At 41.2% G+C, this 22,913-nt stretch overlaps 1 protein-coding gene across 5 annotated transcripts in view; it reads left to right on the forward strand.

Annotated features, from left to right (window-relative positions):
• The window catches only part of SPECC1 (sperm antigen with calponin homology and coiled-coil domains 1), a 213,231-nt gene that overhangs the window by 179,253 nt on the left and 11,065 nt on the right, over nucleotides 1–22,913 (forward strand). For all 5 annotated transcript variants that reach the window (XM_012726365.1, XM_012726368.1, XM_012726369.1 and 2 more), the window contains one exon: nucleotides 20,842–20,958. In XM_012726365.1, the coding sequence (XP_012581819.1) occupies nucleotides 20,842–20,958 (117 nt within the window). The remainder of the gene's footprint in view (nucleotides 1–20,841; nucleotides 20,959–22,913) is intronic.

Consider the following 22,913-nt stretch of genomic DNA (forward strand, 5'->3'; position numbering starts at 1 on the left):
GCCAGATGGAAAAGGCCACATATTACAAGATTCCATTTCTATGAAATGTCCAGAATAGGCAAATCCACAGAGACAGAAAGATTAATGGCTCCAGGGACTGTGGGGGGAGGGTAGTGACCACTGTAGGGCTCTTTGGGATGATGAAAATGTCCTGGAATTAGATCATGATGATGTTTACACAACCTTGTGAATGTACTGAAAGCTACTAAATCGTATACATTTTACTTGTTTTTTTTTTTTAAGATTTATTTATTTATGCATTATAGAACTGGGGTACAGGCCAGAGATGGGTGGAAGTGAGGGATTCATCAAAGACAGAGTGAGGAGCAGAATAGACAGATTACTGAAATGCACTGCTGAGGGGAGCAGCAGGCGAGACAGGAGAGGTCTGCTGCACCATATGCACCTCCCAACCTGGGATCAAACTTGTGCCGCAGTGGCTGCGATAACTTCATAGTGCTGTGCTTCAACCCGTTACACCACCAGGGAGGACCCTGAATCGTATACATTTTAAAAGGATGCGCTTTGTGGTATGTGAACTATATCTTAATGAGGCTATTGTTAATTTAATAATAATAATAAAGCCAGTTAGGAGCACTTAAGTAAGAGGATGAGATTGGCAGTAATAAGGGATGGGTGGGATCGGAAACTGCTACTAAATTATAAATATTTTCAAATTATAACTTTAAAAAACAGACCATGTATTGCTTTGTATATTAAACAAATAATTGAAAATATAAAAATCAAGCAAAAGAGTGCTGCCAGTATTGGTACTCTAGTTTAAAAATTTTTTTTTCAATATTTATTTATTTGTGCATACTACAGAACTGGGGAACAGGCCAGAGGCCCAGAGGCAGTGAGAGGCTTCACCAGAAACAGTGGGGAGCAGAACAGGCAGATCAACAAAGTACACCGCTGAGGAGAGCAGCGGGCAGGTCAAGAGAGGTCTGCCACGCCATGTGGTCACCTCCAGGGCAGGCAGGAATTGAACTCATGCGGAAGTGGCTTTAGGGAAGTGGCTTTAGCTTCTCGGTGCTGTGCTTTAACCCACTGCGCCACCAGGGAGGGCCGGCACTCTAGTATTTGAGAGCTGAGACTCCAAGATAATCAGTTTGTTATTATGATTCATAATCCAAATATGTTATTCATTCAATACATAACTTTATGTTATGACCTATAACTTGGGAGCAAATATCTAAGGGAAAAGATATAATGTGTATTACATTCAGTAATTCAAACAGATCCTTTGTAAGGGAAAAAAGTTTTATTTATTTTTAATTTGAAGTAACATTGCATTATATAAATTTCAAGTGTGCATCACTAAAAGCCAACATGTGTGTACTATATTATGTTTACCACTAAGAGTCCAATTCTGTCCTTTATCATACACAAATGACACTTTTTACTCAGTTTACTCATCCCCCCCTCCCCTGCTGGTAACCCCTAATTGATCTCCTATTTCTATTTTATTTAGCTCATCCACTTTCTTGTTTTCTACGTTTACCACATGAGTGAAACCACAGTGTTTGTCATTCCCCATCTGACTTACTCACTAAGCATACCTTCTCGTTTCATTTACGTTGTTGCACATGACAGGACTTGGTCTTTTCTTTTTTTAACATAACTGAGTGGTACTTCTTCATGGATGTACACCATACAATCTGCTTTATCCAGTTGTCTGTTGATGGGCACTTAGGTTGTTTCCAACTTTTAGCTGTTGTTAGTAGTACTGCAATAAATGTGGGGGTGCCAGTGTAAGATCAGAACACCTGAGGATTACAGTATAAAGAATGGGCCTGAGAGCCTGCCCACAGGGCTGGGTTCCTTTCATATTTCTGTTGTGCCATTTCAAAGCCATGTTATAATTAACAAGTCCATTTAACAAATGAACTGCACCATTTTACATTAAACTGTGAATTTAAAAAATTAATGATACACTTTTGAGAAAAATGGCATTTTCCTAACTGGTAAACCTGAGATGTCCTGCACAAGAACTGCAAGTCCTGTAATTTAGCTATTTCTCATTTTGGTTTGGCCCTGTTTATTTTACAAAACTGTAACAGTAATCATTTTATGTCGTCAAAGTATTTGTCACTTGAAATACTAATAACATAGGGGTCTGATCTTGCTATATTATACTTAAATCTTGGTTCAGATCACTGTTTAACCTACTGTGGCTTGAGCGAGCCAAAATCTAGCCCACCACCTTTTCTTATAAATATTTATTGGAGCACAGCCATGCCCCTTCATTTACATATAAACTATAATTGCTTTTGTGTTTCAGCTGCAGAGCTGAGTAGTGCAAAAGAGACCTTTTGGCTGTACAACCTACAAACCAAAATCACTTACTATTTGACACTTTACAGAAGAAATTGACTTATTTCTTCCTTAGGTAAAGATGTTTCCAAGTATCTCCTGTTAATTCTCACATTTAAGATGGCAAGAAGCAAGTGTTCAAATGTCAGAAAGCTTACATGAAAATTTATCTGAATCTGTTCAGGTTCTGAATTTTTGTTGCAACCATTTCAGCTAGCAGGAGAGAATAGCTGTGTTATCATGAAGACACAAATAGTCATCTTTAAGCCTCTTTTTAACCTATAGCTAGTTACGATATACTCTCTGCTCGAGAAAAGAACAGTCTGTGTTGCCTAAAAACAAAGCTTATTTAGGATCTGAAAAGAACACCCACATTGCTGGCAACTTCTGTTTTTCTGTCTCTTGAGTTCCCACAGACAAGCCCTAACATATGCTTATCCAATAGCAAGCAGTCTATGAAATATCAGGCCACTTGGGGCTCTATTTGTTGTTTTCTTTTTTGAGACAGGTCTCTTGAGGGCTACATGCAAAATTCAAAGAACATAAAATGCTTTGATTTATTTATTGTCATTAAAGTGGTTCTTTTCCTGACTTCATTATAAAGATAGATTGTCAATAGAAAATAAATGTCATCATTGGCCTCTACTCTGTTGAGGTCCTTTTCCTCCTGATGTCTCTGCTTCTGTAGTTATGAAACATGATGATTTGTGAAGACATTTTAAGTTGCACCAGGCATTGTCTTACAACCTGAGGCAACAGTAGAATTTGTTTGGAAAATAAAGATGAAAGAATTCATTTCCCAAGTTGTAGTAGAGAGCACATAACTCTTGGCAATCCACATTTCCAGTGGGTTTTATCTCCTTTTCCTATTCTCTGTTGTGTGTATATGCTCAGATAAAATTTGAGTAATAAAAATGATTTTCTGAACAAACATATTGAAGTGTGTAAAGATAACAACGAGGTAGTTTGCACAGAAGGTGGGGACTTCCCTCACCTTCATTTACATGGATGACAAAGAAATAGCCATCATCACCTGGATTCCTGCTGGTTGGTACAGGGAGAACATCCATTCTTAGGCCAGTCAGCCCTTCCAAAGAATTATGGAAATAGAGCTAAGAGAAAAGCTACTCTGTGGTACAGAACTCAACTGTTGTTGGCAGTCATGTGTTTGACACTTCAGAGAAGAGTGGATGTAGCAGGCCTGGGGTTGTGCTCCTCCTTTCAAAGGGTGTGTGCAGCTCGCCCTGACAGGTCTCTGGTACCTTGGATTCTGTGATGGCTGCAGCTATCCTGCGACCTGGTAAGAGTGACTCACTCTGCCTCAAAGTCTACCCTGTCTGCTTTCCTTCTGGGACTCTGGAGTTTTGGTACCTTCTGGGCAAAGGGCACTGCATGTCTAGCCTCCAGGAAAGACTGAGCACTGAGTCTCCAGTGAGCTCCGCTGTTAGACAGCATTTCACCTGTGTTGTCACAGCTTGTTTCTGGAAGAATTGAACTTATCCTGTGACTCCACTGGGAGAGGGTCATTGGAAGCTTGAGGCCAGTTCCCTCCAGACTTCTCCTCAAGTGCCTTTTCCCTTTGCCGATTTTGCTTTGTCTCCTTTTACAAATACATCTATTACTAGTGAGTTCTAGCAGTTGTTGAACTTGGGGTGGAGGTAGTCATGAAGATCCTTGACATGGCCACATTGACAAGGAAATCTCTGTAGAGACAGAGTTCAACAAATACACAGAAAGAAACCCAGATAATAAAACAGAAATGTGGCACTTTCCAGTTCCCTGATTCCAGATGGCTCTCAAAGCTCAGCCACAACCTTTTGGTTCTCTTGAGTTTCTATGAAACATTAGATTTCCCCTTTTCTTAAATCAGTAGTAGGTGGGTCCTGTTGCTTAGGGTTCTAGCACATATGAAAGCATCATAATTGAGCTCTTCATTTCTATCTTTTCTGAATATTTTACACTAAGCATTTGTTCCTTTTATTAGAAATAAATATTATTTGGTTAGTCCTTATCTCTCTTTTAAGTTAAAAAAATGAATCATAATTCTTGAAGAGAAATACGATGTGATATTTGTGTATAAACAGTGGACTAACTCCTAGCCTAATTACTCAATCCTACTCTCAAAATAGTCTTTAATAACAATTTGATATTTTTCTAGATAACTTATTTTTAAAGCTAGGTTTCTCACCCTTGGCACTGTTGGTATTTTGGGCCAGGTGATGCTTTATTCTGTGAGCTGTCCTGTACCTTGTGGGATTTTAGCAGCATCCTTCATCTCTAGACACCAGAAGCCAACAGATTGTGTCTACCAAAAAAATAGCTTTCCCAGCTTGGGGTGGAGAGGAACTCTGGGTTATAACTAGTACTTGAAATATACAATTATGTGTATATAAACTTATTTTACAGAAATGAAATCATATTTGATCTGCAGTTGATACTTTTGGTTGATAATAATGTTGGTGGTCATCTTTTGTCAATATATAAAGAGCTGCTTTTTTGCATGTGTGAAGTGAATGTTTCCTCAATTAAAAAAAATACTACCATGGCGATGAACATCCATTACCATAGCTTTTCATACTTTTGTGCTAGATGCTTGTGAAATCAATTTCTAGAAGCAAAATTCATTAACAAGAGGCTTTGCATTCTTTTCTTTGCGTATTTTTAGAATATTCATTAAGAAAATATCAAATGGTCTCATAGGCTGTATTTTTATCCATATTATCAGACTGCTCTCTGTGAACCTACTCTACTTTACGGTTCTATACACAATAACAACATGTCTGTTTCCTCCTGCCTTGTTTCATCTTTTCCAGCCTGAGAGATGACGTTCCTTTTAACTTCTCATTACTATTGCAGATGAGTGCCTTTCATCAGTCTGATAGTCAGGTATATATTTTTTCTGTGAAATGCCAGTGAAGTTGCCTTCTCATGTTTTTATTCCTGTGTCCATTTTTCCCCTCAAAATGTGTGTGTATGTGTGTGTGTGCTCTTTTTATTGTGTGTATGTGTGTGTGTGCTCTTTTTATTGCTGTTTTTTTTTTTTTAGTGTTTGTTTTTATCCCAAATTTATACAAGTCTACAATGTAAGAGCTAAGTTTTAGTCTACTTGAGTTCCTTATAACAGAACACCACAGACTGGATGGCTTAAACAGGTTATTTTACTGGAAACACTGTGACCTCATGTGGTGGAAGTTGCCTGTGGAGTGTGGGGAGGAGGGGCAGGGACAAGGACGGGGCATTTTCTGATCTCTTCCTATAAGGACACAGATCCCCTCATGGGACCCCAGCTTCCTGATCTCCTGTAAATTTAGCCCCTCCCACATGGGAGGTAAGGCTTTGGCATGTGGTTTCTGAGAGGGCACAATTCAGCCATAGCTGCCTGCAAGTGTTCTTCTAAAGCATTCAGCCCATTAGAGCTTATTAAATGTGATTTTTGTTTTGTTTCCTACTAAATACTCACTCAAATAAAGGAAACTTGCTTCTTTTTTAATTTTCTTGTTTAATGAGAGGTTTTGTGGGTTTTTTAATTCCAGATATATATAACAGTTCTACCAGATTCCTTTTGGCATTTGCTGAGAAATCCGTTTATATAATTGACGTAAAAGTATCACATTATATAATCAATTACCCAGTGGAAAAACATTGTGTGCCTGGGGGGCAAGATTACAACCTGGTCATGGCATATCCTAGGGGTGCATTTATGCTTGAGGGGAAATCTCTACTTGATTAAGGATATTCTTGAATCTGAAGCATTTTGTTGGGTTTTTCTTTGAATAGTATTATTTTTGATACTGTTAGTAATAAGAGAACATTTGGCTTGGCATTTTTTGGCCTCGGTGTAAATAAAGCTTCATGTTTATAAATTCGAGTTTTCTGTTAGGATGTTAGTGAGCACAGAACGCCTATATGTCACATGTACATGGTTCAGAGTGCCCTAAGTGTTCTACAGCTTTCTCCAGTGAGGTTGGTGACAGAATTAATTCTGAGCCAGAAGGAACATATTATATATACTGTCACATATTATATATGTGATACTGGTCAGGTTCATGTAAGATTGACAATCCTGACAAATGAAAGTTGGAAGTTTTCTGAAATTTTGTTGGATAGAAGCTAGGAGGCCTCTCACTTAAGTTTCAGTTTTCCGATTACTGCTCAGGTGTGAAGTGTCTCCCCTGCTTGGTCTGTAGACGCCACAGGTGACCCTTGAGCCCCACCAGGTGCTGCCAGGTGTCCTTCACTGTGAGGTCAGCTCCTCTGTTGGACTCTGAGTGAGGAGCACTGAAACCTCTTGCTCTGATTGTGGTTTTTATCAAAATGCTTGATTTCTTAGAGTTGTTTTGGGGTTTGTTTGTTTGCGTTAGGTCTTTTGATATCAGACTTAACAGGTCATAGCTTATACCTTTTCTAGGGGTTTTTAAATTTTATTTTAGTTAAGCCTTTTGATTTAAAAGTTTACATGTTCTTATTCTAATATTACTTTTGCCAAGTCTGTTCAATTTTTATTTGCATGATCTATCTTTATACTCCCTTTGTTTGCAACCTTTCTTCTTCCTTATTTGCTCTAGGTACATTTCTTATAAATATTCTAATAGGAAAATTTAGCCTGTTCATCTTTTGGTGGCTTGTTATAGTTAGCCTTATTTTGCTGTCTTTTTTTTTAATATATATATATATTTTTTTTAAACTGATTTCCAGTGGTAAGGGATGCAGGAAGATAGAGGAAGTATAGATAGGTATTGTTGCCAGAGAATCCGAGGATCATGGGGTAATCATGAATTTTAAGCTAAAGTCAGTTCTTACCAAATTTGAGTAGGATAAATAGACCTTTTCCATAAAAGTTAAGTTTTATTAATGTAGAGCTTTAAAAGCCAGTTGATTTATTGGGAAGTGGTAAGGACAGAAGGAGCAAGCCCTGCTGGATGAGAAATCAGAATTGGAGTCAGAGCGTGGGCAGTCGCCATTGCCAGGCCTGCTTCCTGCATGAGGGCAGGGGGCTCAGGGCACAACCAAACAGAACAGCCTGCATCAGGGAGCAGCCAGAGTTGTGCCAGGGAGCAAGAGGGTCTCCCAAGTTGTGGGAAATAATCTGGAGCATCATAGCTGGAGACCCAGGGTCAGACCGTGACCTGAACGGGAGGGTAGAGAAAGTGTAGGTGAGGACAGAAGGAGCAGGTGTGTCCACACTCGAGTGGGCACTACACATCTCATGTGGTTCCAGGTGGTCCTCTGGTTTCCCATGACTGGGCAGTGCTTCTCAGGCCAGGGTTCAACTGGACAAAATCCAGCAAGGCACCAACACAGCCACCCAGCACTGCCAGACAGCAACTTAGAGGAATCATTGGAAAGCCTTCATTCGAATTGGGCAAGATTTCTTAGCAATTTGCTAAGTAAGGCAGTATATTCTTGAAAGTACTTTTAATTACACAGAGAGGTTTTATTGTTGTCAAAGGAAATCCACTTAACTACTTTCATCCATGTTTGTGGGAAGTTGGAGTGTGATCTGTCTTCTGCTCTGTTCTCATTCTTGTCATCCGTGATCACATTTTTAAGGGTACAGCTCAGTGGCATTAAGAACATTCACTTTGTTGTGCAACCATCACCACCCTCCAGAACTTTTTCATTTTCCCAAACTAAATCTTTATATCATTAAACAATAACTCCTTCTCCCTCCAGCCTCTGGTTACCTCTGCTCTACTTTCTGCCTTTGACTTTTCCTCCTCCAGGCACCTTACATAAGCACAATATTTGACCCCCAGTGACTAGCTTATTACACGTAGCAGAGTGTCCTCAAGGCGTGTACATGTCACAGCATGTGTCTTCTCTCCTGCTTTGTGTCCATCTGTCTTCCTTATGGGTGAGCTAATGGCATGGATGCTTCAGTCTCCCAGAACCTCTGGCTGAACACTTACATCATGGATCTAAAACCCTTACTGGCTCCATAGCTGATAAAATTAGACCCATATTTGTAGCCGTGTGGTAGCATTAGAGGGACAATCAGCCTTTTCTAACATGGATATTTAGCTGTTTGGTTTTTCCTTCCTTTTCTCAGAGGTATAGAAAGTCACCACCACCTACTAGAAGGTCTGGGAAGTTAAATCCTGAATGTTCTTAAGGAAAAGGAAAGAACTTGAGCTCTAGAGTTCTACTGGGTTGTTGAAAAAATCATGGCATATTTTTTTCTGTTTTCTATGCAAAAATGTGTCATGACTTTTCCAACAACCCACTATAAGTCATAAGGCCTATGTTGAACTAGATGCAAAAGATAGAGTGTTGGAGTAAAGAGTGTTGGGAGGGGAGGGGCTGTCCTTACATGCCCCTGGGGAAGTGACTGCTGCTCAGGAATCCAAGGGCATCTGGGAACCCAAGGCTTTTAGGGCCTGTATCCTACCTGTCCCAACCTGCTAAATTCCTATGAGATGCAGGAAAAAATAAGGGGGCAAAATGAGATGGGCTTTTAGAAACTCCATAAGAGTCTAGTTAAAGGCTGTTGACTCAAGTTAGCTGAGACTTTTGGCTTTACAGGATCATTTGAAGGAAATAGCTATATCCAAACACTGCCAGTGCACACCTCTTTTCATATGTATAGAAGCTATATATTTCTACTTCCTGAAGCTAGGTGTCCTGCCAGCTTCAGGAAGTAGAAATAAAATGTTTTTTATTTTTTAAAAAAATGTTGTGAGATTTACTTCTATGTGGACTAAGTTGATTTTAAGTGCCTTTGTCCTCTCTCCTCCCTGTGGATCATTTGTCCTGGACTGAGGCCTCTGTAGATCAAATATGCCAACAGCTGGTATTGCAGTGTGGCACCAAAGCCATTATCTTGCCATCATTAAGAAAGACAAGGCCTTGATGTTAGCCACCATTCCCTCCCTTTCCCCCGGGATAGCATGTAAGTCTATTTAGATAATAACAGCCCCAAGTGAACTGCACTGAGTACTTTTTCCATTCTCTTATTCATGAAATGTTCATCTGAGGAAAAGTAGTCTAGCCTCAAGAAGTTTATGATTTCAGAAGCTGAAATCAGACTTGGGGAATGGAAGGTTAAGATTAGGATGAAGATTGTCTAGTATAAATTAAAGTTGATCTTGGAATAAAATCCTTAGGACAGATTATTTAGTAATTAAATTATTATTTTTTTAGCACAGCAAAACATAGAAATGTCATTTCCCTTAAAAAAAAAAAACAAAAAAAACCCGTGGCCCTCCCTGGTGGCGCAGCGGGTTAAAGCACAGCACTGAAAATCTAAAGCCGCTTCCGCATGAGTTCGATCCCTGCCTGCCCCAGAGGAGATCCACGTGGTGCGGCAGACCTCTCCTGACCCGCCCACTTCTCCCCTCAGCAGTGTGCTTCGTGGATCTGCCTGTTCTGTTCCCCACTTTGTCTCTGGTGAAGCCTCTCACCGCCCCTGAGCTTCTGGCCTATACCCCAGTTCTGTATGCACAAATAAATAAACCTTAAAAAAAAAAAAAATCCCACACTAAAAATGTTCAGTTTGCAGTGCTTGAAATCATAATATTAATAAAATTATGGTGTTCTCCCAAACTGTAGATTTCTCATAAATGTGTAAGGCAGTGGTGACTCATGTTGAGAGTAAAATGTAGAAGAAAGTCTTTGAGGGAAATTTGGCAGAATCCTTCAACTTTATTTTGTGTGCAGATTAATAACAAAAGCCTGAAAACATCTAAACCACCTGTGCCTATGCAGGTGCTTCTTTCCATCCACGCTTTCCCTCTGCAGGGCACATCCTTCTACCTGCCCATGACCTATACTGCTGGGACCTCTCTGCACTGACCTCCCTCAGCGGAGGCCACTCTCCTAAGGCTGCCCGGTTAAGCAACCATGCAGGCCTCTCTGCAAAGCTGTCCCATCTGGGGCATCTCTCCCAGCCTGCTTGTGCCATGCAAGTACTGTCCTTTTCCCTAATAAACCTGTTCTTTAACTTAAAAAAAGAAAAGAACAGAAATAGCCTCTAGAAAGATGAAGCAGTTGTGATTAAAAAGTAAGCTTGTACTTATTATTTGCCATATGTCAGATGTTGCATTAAGTGATTTATGTTATTTGTGTGTGTATTTATTTTTTAAGGATTTTATTTACTTACTCTTGCATGGTAGATCTGGAGTGTAGGCCAGAGTTGGGGGTTGAGAGGATTCACCAGAGACAGAGGTAGCAGAACAGGCAGATCCACTGAAATACACTGCTGAGGGGAGCAGCAGGAGAAACAGGAGAAGTCTGCTGTGCCATGTGGGTCAGCTCCCTGACTGAGGATTGAACTCAGGCTGTTGAGATGGGCCCTCAAGGTGGGACCTCTGAAGCTTACCCCCTAGGCCACCAGGAAGGCCCTATGCAATTATTTTTGCTTATAGCCCTATGAGGTATGTGTTCACTATTCTTTTTAAGGGCATTGAAACTAAGGCATAAAGAGTTTAAGTAATTGTTCATGATCATGAATAAGTGATAATACCTCTAGTTTCAGAATCTATGCTGTAACTACTTTTTCTTTATGCTCTGAAAAGCCCTATCTCTAGAGATCTTAATAAGTGGTAGAAAACCAGGTGTGGAATACTGTGCCTAAATACTGCCATTTGCATTAAAAGAGGGAAGACCTGTATACACATTCATGTAAGTTCAGAGCAACAGTCCAGAAGAAATTTCTCTGGTGATAGAAATTTCTAGATCTGTGCTATCTAATTTCGTTATCCACAAGCCACATGTGACTCTTAAGCAGTTAAAAGATGGCTAATATGACTGAGAAACTGAACTTTCCATTTTCCCTACCCACGTGTGGCTTGTGGCTATTTGTACTAAAAAATGCAGGATAGAATAGATACAGAAGGATGCAAAAGTAGATGGTAAGAGATCATTTATTCCTGTGGCTTTCAATCTCCACTTTAGGAAGAGTTTCTGCAAAAACTTGAATTGGAAGAACAGGTTCCATAGTTAATCATTTCAAAACCACTAATATAATCCAGCCATTTCATGTAAAAGATGAAGAAACTAAAAGCCAGACAAGCTGAGTCATTTGTCTAAAGTCAAAGTGACACAGCTACTTTAATGACAGAGGGAGATCCGGGACTTGAAACTGGTCGCAATTTGGGTTTGTTTTTTCCTCCTTAGAGTGATTTACATTTTGGTTTGTGAAGCTTTCAGCCAGTCTGATTTTCAGCTTTTAAAAAAAAAAAAGAAAGAAAGGAAAGGAAAGGAAAGAAAAAAAAAGCAGACTTTTGTCTCTAGTGTTCCCAGAACTCCATGGGGACTCCTCGCTCACTCACTAGCCCCAGACCACCTCATGCTTTCTCCACAGCCGGATTCAGCCTGCCTTGCCCTGCCTAAACTGTTCAGGTCAGCAACCAGTTAATGATGTTTGTCCTTCCCCTGCAATTCACACATAGAGAGATCCAATGAGTGTCTGCTGGCTGTAATTATATAAAAGCCATGGCTTGGGCTCTACTTCCAGCCTGTAGACTTCAAGTTTTCATACAAATGGTTCATAACAAGGTTTCTTTTAACACTGACTGTGACTGTGGATCTAGATAACCTTTCAGTTAAGAGAACAATGGGGTGTGGGGTTACTGACAGACTACTGAACCCAGAAAATGGGCCCCTGGGGGATTCTAGAATAAGTGGAAGGCAGAGCTGAAAATAATCATGACCCTTTTTAGAAAAAAGTAGCAAAGAAGAGTGGACTTAAAGAAAATGAGGTAATCAACTCAAAAGAAAAGCAGATAGGAACAGAGAGATAGAATATTCTAGGAAGTGTTTCTCCAGAGATCAGAAGCATGGTTATATGCCGGGGGAGAGAACATAGCAAAAAATCCTTTGGAATCCATGCTGAGGAGTAGAAAGAAGGGGCACTCCTAGAGAGCTGTAAAAAAAACAGACTCCCTCCGTGGTGAACCACAGCATTTCATCTTTCTTTGACAGCATTAACTGGGAGGCCAACCTGCTGGTTGAGCCAAGGACTGGGGGCAAGGAGAGGTTTTGGCCTAGGTCTAGACCCAGCTAGATGATTCAGGCAGCAAAGTGCAGCAGGACCCTTGAGACCAAGGGTCACTGTGCCTTGGTCAGAGAATCTCAAGAAGGAAACATCATGGGTGGGGAAACTTTTGAGTACTTGTTAAATGAAAAAGAAGAAAGTAAAAGAAGCAAGAAAGATAAAGCTCCACCCACTGTTAAGATATCAATATTCTCGGTCCTCCCTGGTGGCGCGGCGGGTTAAAGCACAGCACTGAAAAACTAAAGCCACTTCCGCATGAGTTCGATTCCCGCCTGCCCCGGAGGTGACCACATGGCGTGGCAGACCTCTCCTGACCCGCCCGCTGCTCCCCTCAGCAGTGTACTTCATGGATCTGCCTGTTCTGCTCCCCACTCTGTCTCTGGTGAAACCTCTCGCCACCCCTGAGCCTCTGGCCTGTACCCTAGTTCTGTATGTACAAATAAATAAATCTTTAAAAAAAAAAAGATATCAATATTCTCTTGGTTCTGTCTCCAGGGAGAGGTTGTGTGAAGTATCTGCTTACACATCTGTAGAGATGGAGTAGCCCTTTTGTCATAGAAAACTCATCCACAGAGGACATTCCTTCTCTACCACCCCTCTTAATTTGGACCAAAACCCATCTGGTCCACTTCATGTAAACCAAAGGTCAGTTCTTCCTAGACTAATTAACCTTGGTCCACTTTTCCAGGTCTCAAACACTCAATTTCTTCAATAGGAATATAAGAGGAAGACTCATTTTTTTTAATGTAAATTATTCCAAATCAATCTGTATATCTAATTCAACTCCAATTAAAATCCCACCAGAACTTCTTTATTCTTGAGCTTAAAATAATACAAATTCACCTGGGGAGCAAAACAGTAGTAGCAGCCAAGGAAGTTTTGGTAACAGGTCATATTGAAAGTGGGCTTGTCCTACCTGATTGGGGATGTACTGTGAAGCTATAATATGTAAAATCTCTATTTCATATCCATACGTGCCCACCTTTGGTGTTCCAGAAGAAGTAACACAAACAGTAGAAACAGACCTGAATTTGGTTTTGTGGCTCATGTGTCAGGGTATTAATGATATTTAGTTGGTTAGACTGAGTGAGGACACATTTTTAAAATTCCTAAAAGATAAGTAAAAATTGACTTGATTTGGGATATACATAGTCATATAAAACTTTCAATAGAAACCTAAATGATTAAACCAATAATATTAATAGATTTAGAAGTGGAAAGGAATTCCAAGAAAACCTCGAGTTAGGTGTTAGGTGGCATGGGTCTCCTGGATTCCATAGAGAATGTTCTAAAAGTCCTGAACAGAATCTTATGTCTTACGTAATTTCCTTCACAATTAGGGGAATCATTAAAGCCCGACCTGATTCCATAGGAGAATTAGACTCCCCCTTTTAATTGGAAGATTTCAAAAAACTACAGTCACTTTTCATCTATCACATAATGTAAAAAAGTAAGTCTTCTAGTCTGCCTTTCTAGCAAGTTCTTATTTGCATTTTCCTTTCCTCATCTATACCATCTTTATTGACATCAATACTTCTTCCTCAAAAAATTCAGGGTACCAAAAAAATGGCATTCTCCCAGGATGTATTTGACATGGAGCCATACAATTACTGGGACTCTTACTCACTCATTGCCTTTGACTACTCAATCTACATTAGTCTATTTTGCCTATATCTGAGGTCATTGATAGTTTCAATAATTTGTATTTGTGAAACAGGACAACCTCCGGGAACCAGGGTTGGCCAGTGGGTCATGACATGACTTATGAGCTGCAGGACATGACTCAAAAGCAGACACATAGGGAGAAATAACAATAACAAGATGTATTTACACAGGGAGTGAGAAAAGGGAGAGCTGAAAGAAAGAGAAATTATTGGCCAGCACTTGGTAACATGCCATCTGTCCTACCCCCAGATAACGTCCAATGAGCAGAGACCAGGGTTGAAGTCAAAACCACGTGGGGCAAGCTGATGGCTTCTCCATAATCCCACCCCCTTGCCAACCATTTAACTATCCAGGCACCAGCCTTTTAACTGCCCAGGTGCAGCCCTGCCCCTACTTCCCATCAGTCCCACAGTCATCAAAGTGATGTCTGGAAAGCTCCTCCTTCTACCATCAGGTTGGTCATGAGTGCTACCCACTGGCTGGTGATGGTTCCTCACTGTTCTTCTTACAATTATAAAAGTAATGCATAGTAACTGTAGAAAATTTTGGAAAGCACACACAAAAAGAAAATGAAGTACAATGAAATGGCGATTCATTTGTTTCCTATTTCTAGCCTATTGAAATCTCTTTGGATGATGGATCTAAGCATTTGTTAGTCTCTGTCCTTCCCAGCTGTCCTCAATTAAGTCAGTGATAGAGTAGAAAACTACAGGAGCAACCCTTTAGGTTGGCATTTATCCAATAATGAATGAAAAACATCCAATATCTAGAACATGTAGCAGATCTTTCCAGAACAGAAGGTTTATTTTCCCACAAGCTTCACAGGAATGTCTACAGATTAGAAAACTGAGTTATAGATTGTCTTTTTTTTTTTAAAGATTTTTATTTATGCATACAGAACTGGGGTACAGGCCAGAGATGCAGAGGGTGAGAGGATTCACCAGAGACAGAGTGGGGAGCAGAACAAGCAGATCGACGAAGTACACTGCTGAGGGGAGCAGCAGGCGGGTCAGGAGAGGTCTGCCGCGCCATGTTGTCACCTCCGAGGCAGGCAGGAATCGAACACATGAGGAAGTGGCTTTAGCTTCTTAGTGCTGTGCTTTAACCAGCTGCGCCACCAGGGAGGGCCCTATAAATTGTCTTTTATAACATGGCATGGCAGACCTCTCCTGACCGGTCCACTGCTCCCCTCAGCAATGTACTTCATCCATCTGCCTGTTCTGCTTCCCACTCTGTCTCTGGTGAATCCTCTCACTGCATCTGTGCCTCTGGCCTCTATCCCAGCTCTGTATGCATACATAAATAAATAATTTTTTTTTTTAAATTTCAAAAAAATTTAACCCTCTGGTGGCGCAGAGGGTTAAAGCACTGACTAGGAAGCTAAAGCCACTTCCGCATGAGTTCGATCCCCGCCTGCCCCAGAGGAGATCCACATGGCGTGGCAGAACTCTCCTGACCCACCTGCTGCTCCCCTCAGCAGTGTGCTTCCTTGATCTGTCTGTTCTGCTCCCCGCTCTCTCTCTGGTGAATCCTCTCACTCTCCGCACTCTGGCCTGTACCCCAGTTCTGTTTGAATAAATACATAAATCTTTAAAAAAAATTTCAAAAAAACCTTACTTAGTCTCATTGAAAGATAATTAGCATATTTCTAGTTTCCAGTTCTGAACAATAATGCCAAAACTAACATTCTTGTAGGTATATCTTTAGGCAACTGAATGACACTGTTCTCTAAAGAAATACCTACATGTGAAATCACTGAATCGAATTCTACTCATTTCTTTTAAAGTGCTTACAGTTGCCTTCCTAAAAACCTATGCCAATTTCTATTCCTATCATCTAATATAAGAATATTGATTATCTCATGTATTCATTTACTCTGTAAATTAATAGTCCTTTTCATTGTTGACAATTTAATCAGAAAAATGATATTTCACTTTTTATTTTCTAGTAAGATTGAGCATCTTATGTTTCCAGAAATTTGTATAGCTCTTCCAGTGCATTACTGGGTCATTCCTCTGTCAATATTTTGTTTTCCTTTTTGTCAATGTGACTTGTTTATTTGTTGTTGATTATAGGACTATATTCTGGATATAACTCATTTGGGATTTGTGTGTGTGTGTGTATGTGTGTGTACTTTTAAATGTTTATCGTACAGAAACTTGATTTTATATAGGCAAATTTCACAATCCTTTCTTTTATGCTTCTTGCACTTTGTGCCTTAGATGACTTATCTCCCAGATATTATAAGCCTATATTCATCTATATATTTTCTTCTAACAATGTTTAATTTTGGTTTTTAAGCTTATCCATCCGGAACTTACCTTTAAATGTAAATGAAGAACAACCTCAGAGCCAGGCACTCATAGCCAGCCTGATGGAAGGCAGAGTTTCCCAGACTCTCCCCTGATGTACTGTGGGGCTGATGAGAAATAGGAGTTGGGATGGCACTTTGGCATTTAAACCACAAGGGCTTTGTCAGTGAAATGGCTGGCATCTGGGCAGTAAATTAACTGGCAAGGAGCAGTGGCTATGGAGAAGCCACCAGCTTGCCATATACAGTGTTATCTCTGTTTATGGGTTTGAGGCCCCACAAACTGGGTCATTCCCAGCTGCAAAGATTTGTCTTGTTTCATAAACAACTAATAACACAGAATCCCCTCTGAGAAAGGAAGCTAATGAAGTGATCCCTGTGATCACCAGCTCTCTTCTTGGGAGCATACCATAGGGCTGTGCATAGAACTTGCATATGGACAGAGCATAGTACCCCACTGAGCAGAGGGGGCAGTGATCGAGGTAGACCTGAGAAAGAAAGAGTGGAGGAGACCCAGCAGTCATTTATAAGTGCCCCTGAGTCTGTGATGAGTGCTGTGCACAGAGCCACACTATGAGGTTTATGAGATAGCTGAGATCAAAACATAGATGCTAGTTTTGCCCAAGGCAAGGAATGAACACCAAACCTAAGTGCAGGAACGGGAGTGTAAACAGCCTTTGAGATCTCACATGAACCCAGTTGTAAATACATATGTTCTGTATTTTTTTTTCACCAAACTTCAGTGCTCTTCCATATAGGGCAGCCTTACTGAGGAATGAGCTGCTTTTATCCTCTATTATCTATAAGTTTGTTAAATCCCCCCCATCCCCCAATAAAAACTTGATCTTGTTCCACAGCTGTCATAGTGAAAACCTTTAAGAAAAACCCTAGAGCCCCCAGAGGGAGGATGTTTAAGTCACCAAATGCCAAGATAAGTCCCAGCAGGACTGCATTTTCTGATCAGCCTCCGGCCTTCTTCCCAGAAGCTTTGCTTTGTTTTCTTTTTAATTTTTTCCAAACTTTTGCTTTTAGTGTACACAGAACAAGCCATTCTTAGAAGTCTAATGGAGGAATGTAGAGATCTTCAGAAAGATGCAGCAGTGGAGGGAATGAGGTCAAACTCAGAATCCAGCTGTGTCCTCGGTGGACTTTAGAACAGGTCCTATTTCAGCCTAATTTCTCTCCCTAGTGATGGATGTTTTCACTCATTGTTGGTGTTTCCAGGCAACAAAAAGCAATTAAAATGAATTTTCTAGAAGAAAATGCTGTGGGTTTGTTGGGTGTTGTTTTGTTTCTGTTCCACTGTGTTATTTAGGCATGCTGCCTCTTCATTCACCCTTCTAGAACTTTCTCTGCACTTCCAACCCCTCTAAGGGAATTTAGATAGTACTAAAGTTAGATTTTTGCTCTCCAATATGTGAGGTATTCTCAGATAACTTTTGCAGTTCTAAAGAGGACAGAATTGTATATCTTATAAATTTTTTTTTAAATACTAGTAACTTAACCAACTTTAAAGATGATTAGAATGTTACCTTTTTTATGCCTGAGAATTCCTTTGCCCAGAAATGTTCTCTCTCTCAGAAATGTTGTTAAAGTACTTATATCCTAAAGAAAATTAAATAATTTGCATTAACTATTATTTTTCATGGGAAAATAACAACCATTTTCTTTCTGTTGTTGCTCTGCTTCCCTCTCCCCACCCTAGTAAATTTTACAGTACATAATTCCAAAATATTAACATTCTTTTTTTTATAACAGCTTATTTTACATTTTTACATTTTTTTTTCCATCTCAATTGTAGTCCCCAGGGTAGTCACCTGTGTGCCATCACCATAATCCCGTGCACTTCCTTCCCCCCACCTCCCGTTTTTGATCCCATTCCCCACTCTACCCCCACAAAATGTCTCTGGTATATGGCTGTTCATTATTCTTGTTATTTTCTCGCCTGGTCCATTATACTCCTGCTATGAGTGAAACCATCCGGTATCCAAAATATTAACAGTCTTTTTAGTAGTCACAATTCATGCTGTTAAGAGGATCAGTTGTCTTTCTCCCTTAATGTCTCTATTTCATGCATCTTTCTCCCCCTCCCTCCCCACATTGAGGCATCCAAATATGCACCTTGATGAATTTTTACCAATATACCCATGTAATTTGCATCCAGCATGACTGGCATCCCAGAATCCTCTTCATGCCCCCTGCTGGCTACTGCCCTTCAGTCAAGGATAACAATGTTCCGTTCAGTTGCGTGCAGGCATAAGTAGGAGGCTTGAGGACATATCCCATAGAATACCTGTTGACCATTTTAGTTTGTGCTAAATTATTCTTCTGATGAACCCCTAAGTTCATCTAATAATTGGGGAAAGTAAGATGATATATTAACACCCCTTGAGTGAACCTTTTTGGTGCTGCTACCCTGGCTTTGTTCCAAGTGAAACGTGTTACCTGTGAGCTTTGAGGACTCTTGCCTGCAGCCCAGCAAGATTTACTTCCCTCTCCCCACTGCCAAGCTAGTCCTGGTCACCCCTAACCAAAATAAGGCTTTTCATTCCCATTGTAAGATAAATGAAATGATCATTTATCCCTTCTGTCATTAGATCCATGACCAACGCCTGTGGTCTTGCATGTGCACCTGTAATTGTGGGCACCTGGGCCCAGGGAGCAAGGGGCATGCGCATATGTAAATAGGGACACCTGGCCCAGGGGCCAGAGGCTAGAAGGCTGACCACACAGGGAGATACAGGCAGAGAAATTCTGGAAAAGCGGGTCTGTCCCCTGATTCAGCATTAAAGGCACCAGGAGCCCTTAGCATCCGCCTTACGGGTCTTTTAATAGTACATAGGGGAAACAGCCCACAGGAAGGCAGCAACCCGGCCCCTGCGACTCTGTGTGCTCTGTACCTGGGGCTCTCTGGTTCCCTCACGGGCTCTTCCGCTCGCAGCTGTCACTCTTGCAGCCCTGTTGTTGCTGAGTGACGCATCCCTTATCACCCCTCCTCTGGGCCCAGGTGTGCCCACTTACACATGCCCACACCAGACTCCAGGTGCCCACCATCAAGTTATGCAAGTGTTGGGCTAGAACTAATTAGAGCATTTTTTTTTTTTTGCTTCAGCTTTTCACCTGTAAAATGGGCACACAAGTTACTGTGTGTGGTTGTTCTGGGAATTCAGTGAGAAAACACTGATAGGCACCCTGTTGACACTCGAAAGTGTCACCCTTGCCACTCCTGCTGTTTTGTGAACTTCATATTCGAAAGACTTTCATTATGATCGTTGAGCCTTTGGCTTTCTGTTTAAAGTGTGGCCTTTGTACTTGGCAAGTTATCGCACATGTCAGAATCACCTCCAGACAGAACAACATTCCCGGGAAAAGGCGGTGCTCTTCCCTGCACTCAGATGCCGCCGAGCTCACCAGAAGCAGTGACCAACAGGCGGCTCCCAGAAGTCAAGTGTGACTCCCCTCTGCCAAGTCGCAGGCTGTGAAAGAGATGGATTTAGAGATGGGGTCTCAGATACTTCTGCATGGCCGAGGAAGGAAGTAAGGGGGTTCACTCTGGACAGGATCTGATTTCCCTGGGGCTGGCCTGGCCCTGCGCCTTCCCTCCCCTTCCCAAGGTCTGATGACCACAACATCTGGTTTAAATGCAGAGCAAACCGGATAGGTCATGGCCCAGCCTGTTTCTTTCTTCCATTTTATTAACATGTGAACCGCTCTCAGAAAATATAAAATCAGTGTTTCCTATCTCAAAAGCAGTTTCCGGGCCTCTTCCCGTAGCAGTTGGACCCAGAGATACTTTATCAATCCAAACAGCTTACCCGGGGCCCCAGCTGATGCACATTCAACCTGGAAACCAAGACGGGCATTCCCAGACTTCTCTGTAACACTGATGCTTAGCAACTCTAAACATGTGGTTGTGCTTGAATCATGAAAACCAGAATGAAAAGGCATTATTATGGTTGTGTGCTGCTTTCTCTGGGAAAATGTAATTGCAAAGAAGACTCGAGGACACAATGTATTCCAGAAAGCCAGTGCTTTGGGGAAAGTTCTGGGGTCCAGCAGGAACATCCTGGCTTCCAGCTAGAGGGAGTTTTGATCGGGCCTTAAGGTGGGAATTGGGCTTCTGGTATGTATGTCTGTTCAGGTGAACCTCGGGTGTCACATGCAACACCAACTCCTCCAGCCTGGTTTCTTTACATTGTTCAGGGCCATGCTCACCTCAGACTAATTCTGGGGAAATCTAGATAATAAGCTCAGACTAGGAGGCTAGTCGGGTGGGTTACTTTGAGAATAAGAAGTCTCACAGTCTTTAATATAACAGAGGTGGTCAGAAATGCCCTAGTATTTTAAACTTTAAAGCCATTTTTTCCATGCTATTTACTGTGAATGAATTTGGGTAACCCCAGGCTGTTCCCTGGTACCAAAATTAATTGTACTTCCCAACAAGCCTGTGTACTTTCTGTCTTGCCTTGCTGTAAACCCAGAGATAGATACCTGTCTTAATGCTCTTTTATGTTCTGTGACTTTGCACTTTGGTGATGCTTCTTTTCCCCCTCAGAACATTGATATCACCAATTTCAGCAGTAGCTGGAGTGATGGCCTGGCCTTCTGTGCACTCCTCCATACCTATCTGCCTGCCCACATCCCATACCAGGAGCTGAACAGTCAGGAAAAGGTAAGTCACACTCCCAGCCACCCTGCTTGCCTTCTAGAAAACACAAGGGATGTTCCCTGATTATACTGCTACATCCCAAAGGGTTGGGATTTTAGACTTGAAGTAAAAACCAGAGTATTGACACCAGTTATACAGGACCGCTGAGGTATCTACCCTTGGTAAATACCACTTGTAATCTAGAAAAATGTAACTGCTGAGAAGTTCTATTGCCCATTTTACAGAGAAAATTTTGATGGAATCTCACCTTCATAGTGTGAAGACATTGATCAGCATTCTTTTTCAAAGAACCAGCACCACCAAAAAGAGTTCCCTGCTCAGATAAGGACCTGTACATAACAGCGTATTGTTGGAGATTCATAGTGCTCTGAAGGTTCTTCATTTAAACACACACACACACACACACACACACACACACACACACACAAAATGTGACTCCAATTAACCCAGCATGTATCAAATGTAAAATTGACAAATGTTTCCTGCTAAGGACCAAATGGTAAACTTCCAGTTAGTGTCTGTCACTTTTTCTCAACTCTACCATTGAAGCATTAAAATATCCACAGACAATGTAAATCAATGGGCATGCTGTGTTCTATTAAACCATTTACAAAAACAGACTTCAAGCTAGATGTGGTCCTCAAGCTAGAGTTTGCCAAACTCTAACTTAGAGTTATGACCCTCCAAGGTCATAGTCCACAGAGTATACTTTGGAAAATGCTGTGCCAGGCACTATACTCATTCACTCAGCAATTATTTCTTGCCAGGCATCATACACTTATACACATACATCTTCCTCAAATGTGAAATGTTTGCCTGAAGTTATGCAAACACACTTACGCTCTTTGTCCTTGAATCAATATAGATCAGCTGGAAAATAATGAACCTAAAAGTGTTTGTGTTCACATTTTGCATTCACTCTTTGAATTGCTCCCAGATGACTCTTGTCTCACCCCGGATGCCCAGTGGTTCCCGCCATGCATGGCCAGTTGCCCAGTGACCGGCTGCAGATGTGAAAACACAGTGGAATCACCCGGCCCCATGATTCACTCACTCTCTATTGTCCTTATGATGCAGGGTTGAATTTCTTACTCAAATTAAAATACTGTCACCAGGGAGCACTTCAGTCAGACTATGAAAGCAGGGGTCTGGGGAGATGAGGGAAGATCTGTGTGGCTTCACCACCTCTCTGTCATCTAGAGCTGGATCTGTGCAGCCACTGCCTGGGTCCTCGGTGCCCCTCACAAGTGCCCTCTGGGTGGAGGGAGTGCCAGTTTTGACCAGTGTGTGATGGGCAAGCCCTAAGGAAACTCATGAGAGACTCATGACTGTGAACATTACTGGTGAGGGTTTACAAGATAACATGTCAGATCAACACATTAGAAAGCTGAGCATGTGTGAAACTACATGAGGGAAGCCACCTTACTGAAGGAGACAGGGGTCAAGGGAGGAAAGGCTGCCTAGAAGAGGTACGTTTAAGTTGGGCTTTAAAGGGCCAACTGATCTGAACAAAACACTCTCCTCCCCAGGGTGAGCAGAGCATTAAGTTCAACGTTGGCCTAGTAAATTATCCATGCTGGGTGATAATCTGTTTTTTTTGATGTACATATACATCAGAAAGGGTCCCATTAATGTTTTTAAAAACCTACTAAAAGAAAAATCTGAAAATTATATGGTCTAGCTGTTGATAACCCAAAAAGTTCAGAGGTCATGAGCTATTCCTACCTAGAAGGGAGTAATTTAACTACACAAGTTCAAGACATTGATGTAAAATAGGGAATTTTTGATGAAACTGACAAGAATGTCTTCTAAGACACTGGAGAGAAACACAATCAGAGGATGTGTGTTACAGTCAGTGAAGGGTTTGGCATCATTTGATAAAAAGCACATTCGTCAATCAATCCTGCAAAACTTCCACCCGAGCTAAACCTCCACCACTTAAGGTGATAGAATGGGAT

This window comes from Condylura cristata, unplaced genomic scaffold (genome assembly GCF_000260355.1).
Source record: "Condylura cristata isolate star-nosed mole 26May11 unplaced genomic scaffold, ConCri1.0 scaffold00017, whole genome shotgun sequence".
NCBI classification, from domain to species: Eukaryota; Metazoa; Chordata; class Mammalia; order Eulipotyphla; family Talpidae; genus Condylura; species Condylura cristata.